Here is a 9,803-nt window from a genome sequence, read left to right as displayed (position 1 = left end):
AAAATTTCTCAAAAAAATAAAATAAATTCTTGAAATAGGGCGCACACGCACATCACACCGGCGATATCTGAGCCTAGTTTAAGCCCACACCCATCGTACGCATTCTTTCTGCTTCACTTTCAGTTTCAATTATAGTTAAGGGCACCCTCCTGTAAATCACATATTGCGACAAGTGCATAAATATCTAATTAAAAAATGCAAAAAAAAATAATAATAAATAAATAAATTACATGCATATCAAACTGTGTGACACGGCGGAAGTTACAGGCTTGGTATCACGAATGGTCACCTTTGGATAGAATTCTAGAATACCAAATATTGAAAGAGAACTCCGGTTTAATTTCTGAATTTTATTGAATGAAAGATCCTAAAATACAACCCTAATTGTTGTTTAAATAGTCTTAACAAACCCTAGCTCCAAATAAAAAATAAATTAAACAAATAACAAATAAAAAATTTCTAAAATATTGAAACCCGAATTAAACACATTATACAACACAATTAGCCTAAATTTCAGCTGGGCTCGTTGGGCGTCAACGAGTCTTGTAGATGTCGTCGTTTTCTTCAAATTCATATCTTACAGACCCAAAATTGACACGCCAAATGAAAGTAACATTCATCCGAACAACTTGAAAAGCCTAAAATATAAACTTTCTTGATATGGCACCAGCAAATAATCTGTTAACCCCCTGAATTACCCATTTTTCCATTTACTTTTCTTAATTAAATGACACTTCATTCTTTTAACTCTCCCGTATCTAAAATAACTCCAACTCATTCTCTCAGTTCCTGTTATTGGTAAATAAGTAAGAAAGGCCACTTTCAAACGAGAGACCTATTTTCACTGTATACTTTGGTCTGAAAGTAATTCAGGAATGTATTGCAGTAAGAAAATCTCAATAATTAGAGACACTATTACTTACTTTCACCTTGTTCTTCACAGCAACAAGAGTTTTTGTAGATTAACTTGTTTTGCATTGCTGCCCACAAGTTTTTTGTGCCTCGCCTTTGACTCTTTTGTACTTATATTGTAGATAAAAGAGAAAAAGATAAAGAAAAAAAAAAGTGGCTGCAAACCATATACTTGAAGACGCTTATGTGGCTACACAAAATGTTTTACAACTCCATTAAATGATTCTCTTTACACACTAACAAAAGGTAGAACATATACAAGAAAAAGGGTTTGTAAACTTTGTAGCTTGGTCTGCTACGAGCATTCGCTCATTGAACTCGGGATTCTGAGTTCGGTTCCCTCACATCCTCATACCGCTTGTATATAAAAGATGATGAGGAAATTATATAAGGTGGAAAATATAGTACACAAACATCACACTTACATAAACAAACATAGCATCAGAGGATCTGATTCTTAAATCCTAATTTTTGGCTCTCTTTTTGTCTTCTATCAAATGATCTTGTGTGCTTGTCATGCACTTCCAGCTGATTGCTCCGTATTTACCGTATTTCCTTTCTTCCTCGGCTATTAACTTTCCGTTCTCTTTCTCCTTTTTGAGAGCTTGGACCAGGTTCTGCAGGCAGATGTCAGCGCTTTGAGAAAGTGTCTTGGGCATCAAATGCTCTGCGACATCAGCTGGAACCACATTAGTTTTCCCCAGCAACTCGCAAATCGTGGGGAACAAATGGTGGGATTCAAGTTTAAGGTAGTTTCTAGCGAGCACCTTGAATGCTTCAAAGGTGCAGTATGATAGTTCTATGTGCTTGTCCAACCGTCCTTTTCGAGTGAGTGCAGCGTCGAGTTTCTCCACATGGTTGGTGGTGAATACTATCAGCCTCTCTCCTTTACAGGCTGACCAGAGCCCGTCAATGAAGTTCAGAAGCCCTGAAAGAGTAACCTGGCTCAGTATATTTGCTTCCTTTTCCTGTCCTCCGTTTTCCTTTCCATGACCTTTATCTTTGTCCTCTTTCGCTTTATCATTCTTCTTAATCCTTTGCCCAGTGAGATCAAGCGAACAATCAATGTCTTCAATCACAATAAGAGACTTGTTCGATGTTTCAAGCAGTAGCTTCCTCAGCTCGGTGTTGTTCTTCACTGAAGTCAACTCAAGATCGTAAATATTGTAGCCCAAATGATTCGCCATGGCGGCAATCATGGTTGACTTCCCAGTTCCCGGGGGGCCATAAAGGAGGTACCCTCGCTTCCATGCCCTCCCAATGCTTTTGTAAAACTCTTCCGCTTTGCTGAATGTCATTAAATCGTCCACAATCTTCTGCTTCTTCACCGGATCCATGGCTAGTGTCTGAAATGTCGCAGGGTGCTCAAACACAACATGGCTCCAACGTACCCCATTGTTGGTATAAAGCTTCCTTTCCCGGTTTCTCAACTTAATTGCATTGCCCTCTTTCATGACATGTTCGATATAACGCCCGATAATGAGATCCCTCTGCGTCTTATGAAAAGTGAGCTTGTAGTACCATCTCTCATAAGGAACTGGATGGTGCGACGAACTCCTTTGCATAACATTGGTTTTCCCGAAAGCCCACCATACTTTGGCTCCTTCAAACTCGTCAGCAACCTTTTCATTTGCATCCATGCTAAGCACAAGGGACTGGTTGTTTGTCACGCAACCACGCAGCCGATTTGCTTCATCGGAAGCTTTGGACCTCAGGTAGTTCTCAATAGCGGAGAAGGCTTCACTGCGCATGAGGTTATGTTCTCCAGAATATTCACTGAATTTGATTTGGATGTAAGGATAGTAAATGGAACCGAGTACTACTGGAAAGAGCATATCAACATGTCTTAGAAAACCGTAGGCAAAGCAGAATTCTCTTAAGATAGCCCACGCAGACGAAGACATTGTTTCGCTAATTGCTGTTTATGGGTGCTAATTAACCTCCTTTTCACTCTTTTCTTGCTTCTCTCTTGGCTTCAAGTCCTCCATTATATATTTACAGGCAGCGCCAGGGTTTTTCTTTTTTAATGCGTTAACAAGAGCAGCAAATTTATCTACATTTAATGCTTACAACTATTCTATTAAGAGGCATTTGTCGACTTCTCAAATTTGTAAGGAGTTAAATTTTTCTGAATTTTAATTTTAGTCAGTTACCTCCAAAACTTTCATAATTGACCAATTTCTCTCCTGAATTTTAGTTTTAGCAGATTCGTCTCTGAATTTTGTAATTAATTAATTTCCCCTTGGACTTTAGTTTTATTATTGCCCAATTATAAAAGCTCAGGAGGGTAATCAGTTAGAATTAAAGGTAAGGAGAAAATTGACAGCTCCTTACAAGTTCGGAAAAAAAAATCAACTAATACCTCTTCTATTATTTACATAGATTTCTTGTTGTAGTCAAGATTTGCTACTCTAGTTAACACTAAGGTTGAAACTTACTGGCAAATACAGTATATATAGGAATCAGAAACACTATTTCCTGAAGAGCTTCTTCATAAATTCCCCGACTTCTTTCTTAAAAATTTCACACAGTATTCTTACTACGAAAATATGCTCACATCTCCATAACAAAACTGTGCGGGCGCAAGAACGAAGGTGACAGGCTACCAGCTTTACTATAAATAACTTTGATGGAGAGTATAAAACATTATCCCGACCGATGTCAGTGTGTCAAGGAAGGTTCCGACTTGTTCCATGGCAGTTCTTTTTCTGTATTTTTAAGTATTTCAGTTGCGGCTGGAAATTAATGTAGTCCTCCAGTTCTTCTATGGCAGATCGCGACGGGTTTCCAATCGATTGTTTTTTTTATTTTTCATGACGCAATTCCAGTTGGAAGTACCGGACTTGTTTATTAATTACGATGCTTCTTCGAAACTTCCTTCACAAACTTCTTCTGAGCGATTTCCTTGCGGCTCTTATTTTCACCTTTTTAGCAGTTTCCTTATTTCCTTATGATCGAAAAGGCTTACGTGCTACACAAAATGATTCTTACTACACATTAGGAAAATGGAGACTTTGGATGCGGTCCTTAGCTATGAATATTTTTTTATTGAAATCCTGTTGATTTTTAAATTTTGATCGAGATCCCTGAAATTAATGTAATAATTTATTTTTATGTACGTTACTATATTTTTTAAATTAAATATTAGAAATTTTAGTTGTTTATATAAATGAGATTTTAAATTAAAAAAAAAACCATAATTTGTGGGATTAAAAATATTAAAATATAAATATACTAATGTGTGTGTATGTATATAAACAGGGGTACATCCATCAAAATTAACCAAAAAAATTATTGTATCAAAACATGGGTACATTCTTCAAAATCACAAAAAAATAAAAAAATAAAAAAATAAAAAAAAAATATTAGGCTTAATAACATTAGTAAATTTCTTAGATTAAACTTGACATGGATACAATTTAAAATCAAAGAAAAAAGAATGTACCCATATAAGTTTAAAAATGAATTAGAAAAAAATTGAATATATTTTATATTAAAAAAGGGTACATTTTACATATAACAAATTGGTATATTTAAGAATGAGTACATTTTAAGATTAAAAAGTTTTACATGAATGGGTACATATAATTAGCATGGGTACATTTAGCAAAATAAAAAGTACAAATAAAAATATATATATGGGTACAAATACAAATAAACTTTAGAAAATATGGACACAAAAAGAATTTAATATATGGGTACAAATTAAAATTGAAAAGAAAATTGGTACAAATTAAAAAAACAATTACAAATTAAAAATGGGTACAAACTAAAACTAAAAATATATGATAAAAAATTTAGTCATAAATATAAATATACTAATTGTAATATTTTTAACATAAAATGAATATATTTAGAAATTAAAACAAAATTATTATTAAAATAATTAATGATGTTATTAATACCTAAAAACCTTGATCAAAAATTGAAAAGAAGTAGATTTTAATCAATGGAGTAATAAAAGGAAGAATGAGAACCTAATTTCTACGGACACTCTCTTTCCCACAAATTCAAGGCTAACTCTGATGCGGCACGAGTGTAGTAAATGGATACAAACGTAAACCCAAGATCCGGAAGGCTGGAATCAACTAGTTTAGAGATAAAATCTCAAAGGGTTTTTATTTTTATTAATTCTTGAATGTTCCATTACAACAGAATCCATAAGGCTTAAATAAATTTAATTTGACCCTCGGGAAGTTCAAGGGGTCTTAGGAAATATAAAAGACATTAATTGGATGGAAAATCGAAAGTTTAACTTTTTTACAAACATTAAAACGTTGTTTTGGAGGCTGAAACTATCGTTTTTGGCCTTAAACATGACAGGCTCATGACATATTCATGAGTCTTCTTTTGCTCGCGATTCTCTACAAAAAGACATATTATACACCAATTTCTGACATCTAAATATTTCTTGCTACCATATATGTCGCTATATCAATTGAAAAAAATATATATCCTAACTTTAATTCTTCTTTTCCATAATTTGAAACATTTTATTTTCTTTATTTTTCTTCACCTACATTAGCATCCTCCACTTGAATGGAACTCAACCTCTAGTTCGTCTTAAAAATTGACTCTGATACTAGGGATCATGAAGCTAGATAATCATATATAGTCTCTAACATGTAGTCGATTCCGTAATAAGATTTGATATGTAGTTGACTCATCTTCTTGTTTGGGTTCACATGTTTAGTAGTTCATGTTCGTGTTTGATAATGGCTTATCTTCTAAAACCATACAACTTTTTCAACCACAATAGTTTGAGTTTTATCAATACCTTGTCGGTCATGGATGCTAACTTGATTGTCTTCTTTTATTATGGCTTCCTCTTCAATCACGATATCAGTTTGACACTACAAGAAAAATGGCCTTTGGGCACAAAATTAAGGACACGAACGAGGTGTTTGTGTTTGTTTAAACACCAATAAGGTGGAACAGTGCTCATTTGGTAATGGCCACCATGACTTGTGCGCAATGTTAAGAAAAGTGGACACAAACACATTATCGGGCACAGAACCATGACTTTTGTGCCGTTAATGTCAGCAATGGAAATTTTTTATTAATTTGCAATGACACCATAAATATAATTGTGTCCTATAATTTAATATATTTAAAGTAAAAGTAGATTTTTTGTGCCCTTTGTTTAAAATAATGTTTTAAACAAAATAAGAAGCCATTTTCCTCAATCTTCACGCCTCTCTGTCCTCATTCCTTCATTCCGCCTCTCTGTGTTTCCCCTTTCAACCCAGCCTCTCCTCAATTCCTCCGCCTCTCCTCTCTCTCTGGCTCTCCCCTTCCGAGCCTCTCTTCAACCCTAGGCTCTCTCTCTCTCTCTCTCTCTCTCTCTCTCTCTCTCTCTCTCTCTATCTATTTTCGCCAAAATTTTCTATTTCCCTCTCTGTGTCTCTCTTGCCTCTCATCTCAATTCTCAAGTCGGAGTTCACATCTCACGCAGAAACAGAATTTGTAAATCCTTCCCCTTCAAATTTCACACACACTGCAAATCGGTGGGTCTCAACTCAAATCTTCAGTCGAGTTCACAAATTCTCAGACTCTGCAAATCCATCTCCTTCACACAGAATCTACAAATCAGTTGGCCTCAACTCTCATCTCATCCCGAGTTCCCCTTCAGTTCAATGCCTGTATAATGGGATTCTTTCCTTTCCACTTCGTTCCAGGTAAAATGGTAACAGTTTAGAACTTGTATTGGTTAATTTAGTTAATAATTTGTAATTAATTTTAGGGTTAGGGTTAGGGTTAGGGTTCGTTTGAAACACAAGGGAACTGAGCGTTTTTCTCTTTTGGGTAATCAAAAGGGGATTTGATCTGGTTCATATTCAAACATACCCATTTTTGCTTCGAATGGGAAGTGACCTGTTGTCACTTCGAATAGGTTTATACTGGAAGGTGATTGGCTGTTTTTATGAATTAACAAATATTGAGTTGTATATGTACTAATTAATGTATTAGCCAATGGTATATTTGGCTTTGGAAAGCTGTTATTCAGCTTTTTCATGGCACAATAATTAATTGGAAGGCTGTTATTCCATTTTGCTCGAATTTGTTCATATTTCTCTTTGATTGTACAATTCAGGTTGATTGTTCATATTTGTGACTTGTCACTATGAACGCATTTGTACAATTCAGGTTGATTGTACAACGAGTGGGTTTTCGTATTTGAACAGTAGGCAATGATTCTTTAAGGAAGTTGAACTGGTAGAGTAATTTAGTTTAGGAAATAAAGCATGAATTGGTACTGGTAGTAGTATGTATAATGTATTGATGAACTTACAATCTAGAAAGAGAAGGGGTTTCTTAGAAAGCAAATGAACTGGCAGTGGTTGTACTTTGATATGTTGTCAAATTGCTATGGTATTGGAAGTGGCAAATGGTTTATTTGTTCAAGTCTCTTCCAATTTTTCTCCTAATCTTCCCTTTATAGTTAATTTTATTTCCAACTAGCTTTTGTATGCTCTAATCAATTTGCTTGATATGATGCTGTTAATTTCCAACTAGCTTCCATCTAAAATTTCCCCGACAAGAACTTCCATACGTCCTAATCCAAAGAAGCACAAGAAAGCACAAACCTTGCAAAGGGCTTCTACAACAAACAGGGGATTATGATGTTAACCTTCAGAGCTATTGTATTTGCTTACCTGATTTTTCTTTTTATATACTTGATTAAGACATTTTGAATTTGCAAGTTCTGAAAGATGCTGAGATAGCCTTACTCCATGGCAGATCTGGAACTTCTAGGTATTGATTTTAATTAACTCTATTTTTTGGTGTCATTTTCAACTGATTGTGGGAATGGTTTTGAATTCGACTATATTCGTTTTGATGACTATATAATGAATGTGTATCTATTTGACTTTGTAATGAATATTGTAGTCTGTTAGCCGAGTGGGTCTTTTATTCACTAACATCAAGCAAAGGGTTATGTCAGTCGGTTTCAACAGGTTTTTGCCATGGTCGCTCTCAATAACGGTAATTCCAGTTGGTCAATTTCTTTGGTCTGTTACATAACTTAAAAGGATAGGAAACTTCTCTAGTCTCTGCTTGAATACTGGAATCAAAATGAAGATGATAATATTTATCTATAACGAATCTGATCATTGAGCAACTAGCCATGTAACCTTGTGCAAAGTCTTATGGGACTGAACAACCTAGTAATGCATTTTTAAGTTTTTAATGTTTGAAAGTTTTTTGGTCCTTGAACATCACTGGAAATATGTGGTAGTTTCCCCTCTTGTTGGTTGTGTGAACTGCTTTATAGAAAATCTTAGAAGTTTTGTTTGTTTTTTATCTTGCTTGTAAATGTATTTTTTATGAGGAGTACTTGTAGTTTCCCCTATTAATCTTCTGCTTCCATTGTTGGTTGTTTTGGATGGTGGAGTTGTGAAATAAGAATCATCTTTAAGCAGGTGGTGGAAAGGCCCCTAAAGCAAATATGAGTCCTCCCACAGATGATAGAGGTATATCTTTCATTCTTTATCCCTTCATTTTCTTTGCTCTTGTAAACTATTTGGTTTTTCTTTATCTTTGAATTTATATGTATATGTACGTACGGATGTATGTATGTATGTGTATCTACTACACTGAATTCGCAGGCTTTTAGTTTGTTTAAGTGCTGAATTTTTGTAAATCCGCATTTGAATTTTTTTTTTACCTAAACTTTGTTTCCCTTTTTTCCCATACAGGTTGCTCTGCTTGGGTTCAATTTTAAGCGCATTGAAAATGGAGGGGAAATTGATGCCAGTGCACCTTGGGACTATGCTAAGATTCAGATTTTTCCATCCCATAACAGGTTAGGTTTTCGCCTTCCAGTAAATTTTATTCTTTTAAGGGTATATGTTTTCTCCTCTGTTGTATTGGATTATAAAAGTTTGTTCTTTCTGTATATGCTACACTAAGTGCATTATTATTTCCTGTTGGTGATTCCTTTTGTCTGGTTATTCCATTGGAGAGTAACTACATGTTTTTTTTTTTTGTGTATTAGAATTGATAAGTTACCTTTCCTCTCTTCGGACTTATAATAAATTGATAAATTATAATGATTTTTCATATTGTTGTATAGTTCCCTACCGAGTGGAAGCACGAAAGACATTATCAAAGCTGAAAGCTACTTGATTATAAGCAGGTTAGATTTCAAAAAACTTATTTATTAGCTTGTGCTTGCCTGGTTATTTGTTTTTTTACTTATTCTTTGCTCTTTTCTTCAATTTGGCTGGTTTTTGCATTATGCTGCCAAGAGTATATCTTTCTACTATTATAATTAGGACTAGTGTAACAACTTGCTATTTAGCTACTCTCTTACATAAGAAATCGTTAAAGTTTATGGTATGTGTATTTAGGCAATGATTGAAAAATATTTATGTATTTTGGTTGGCGTTTCTGTCAAAACTTTGCTACATAGTCTTTCAAAAGAAAGTAGCAATGCATCAGCATCGCTGCCTTTACTGCTCGATAGATTTCTCACTCATGTTCATTTTCAGAGGCTGGAGCAGGGGCTGAAGGTTGTTTGCGGTGGTTGAGGGTTGTCTGGCATGCGAGGAACTCGAGAGTAATGGTATTTGTTAGGTTCTTAGATTTAGTTAATAGTTTTTCATGGAATAAAAAATGTATTACGAATTATTTTCATTATATGTATGAATAATTTCTTATTGATGGTATTAGTATTTGAATATATATATTTTTTTATATATTTATCCTATTGGGCACAATAACAAACTTGTGCTAACGAAAAGTCATCTGACATGGTGTCAGAAAAGAGGCACAGAAAACCCTTATTTGTGCTGAGCCTTTTGGGCAGCAAAGAACATATTGTGCCCTTTGACAAATGGTGACGCCCATAGAGGGCACAGACGCAAAGATAGTAGCTGCATTGTTGC

General features: G+C 34.7%; 1 protein-coding gene and 1 pseudogene across 12 annotated transcripts; one reads left to right on the top strand and one right to left on the bottom strand.

The window, feature by feature from the left end:
• Nucleotides 1-1,099: 1,099 nt before the first annotated feature.
• On the bottom strand, nucleotides 1,100-2,892 carry LOC137738661 (AAA-ATPase At3g28580 pseudogene; annotated as a pseudogene). Its single transcript, XR_015966296.1, has one exon. The product of XR_015966296.1 is annotated as an AAA-ATPase At3g28580 pseudogene (transcript).
• A 3,188-nt stretch (nucleotides 2,893-6,080) lies between these two features.
• Nucleotides 6,081-9,575, top strand: LOC148694010 (uncharacterized). 11 transcript variants are annotated; one of them, XM_088700794.1, is made up of 7 exons: nucleotides 6,082-6,590; nucleotides 7,429-7,668; nucleotides 7,804-7,899; nucleotides 8,337-8,387; nucleotides 8,613-8,719; nucleotides 8,990-9,048; nucleotides 9,408-9,575. In XM_088700794.1, exons 4-7 carry the CDS (start codon nucleotides 8,379-8,381, stop codon nucleotides 9,566-9,568), a joined length of 336 nt encoding a protein of 111 aa, XP_088556920.1. In that variant the 5' UTR covers nucleotides 6,082-6,590; nucleotides 7,429-7,668; nucleotides 7,804-7,899; nucleotides 8,337-8,378; the 3' UTR covers nucleotides 9,569-9,575. The 11 variants fall into 11 exon arrangements, 8 of the variants coding, with proteins under 8 accessions (XP_088556921.1, XP_088556920.1, XP_088556919.1 ...); XM_088700793.1 differs by lacking the exon at nucleotides 7,804-7,899 and having other exon boundaries at nucleotides 6,083-6,590; XM_088700792.1 differs by lacking the exon at nucleotides 7,804-7,899 and having other exon boundaries at nucleotides 6,083-6,590; nucleotides 8,321-8,387.
• The last annotated feature ends 228 nt before the right edge of the window (nucleotides 9,576-9,803 follow it).

Source organism: Pyrus communis, chromosome 9 (genome assembly GCF_041283825.1).
Source record: "Pyrus communis isolate YQ-2024b chromosome 9, ASM4128382v1, whole genome shotgun sequence".
NCBI classification, from domain to species: Eukaryota; Viridiplantae; Streptophyta; class Magnoliopsida; order Rosales; family Rosaceae; genus Pyrus; species Pyrus communis.
The sequence above is the reverse complement of the archived record's forward strand: the minus strand, read 5'-3'. Positions and strand labels throughout refer to the sequence as shown.

Coding starts and splice junctions, on each gene's coding strand:
- LOC148694010 (XM_088700795.1), top strand. Junction 8,720..8,989: donor ATTTTTCCATCCCATAACAG/GTTAGGTTTTCG, acceptor ATTGTTGTATAG/TTCCCTACCGAGTGGAAGCA. Junction 9,049..9,407: donor TGAAAGCTACTTGATTATAA/GCAGGTTAGATT, acceptor GTTCATTTTCAG/AGGCTGGAGCAGGGGCTGAA.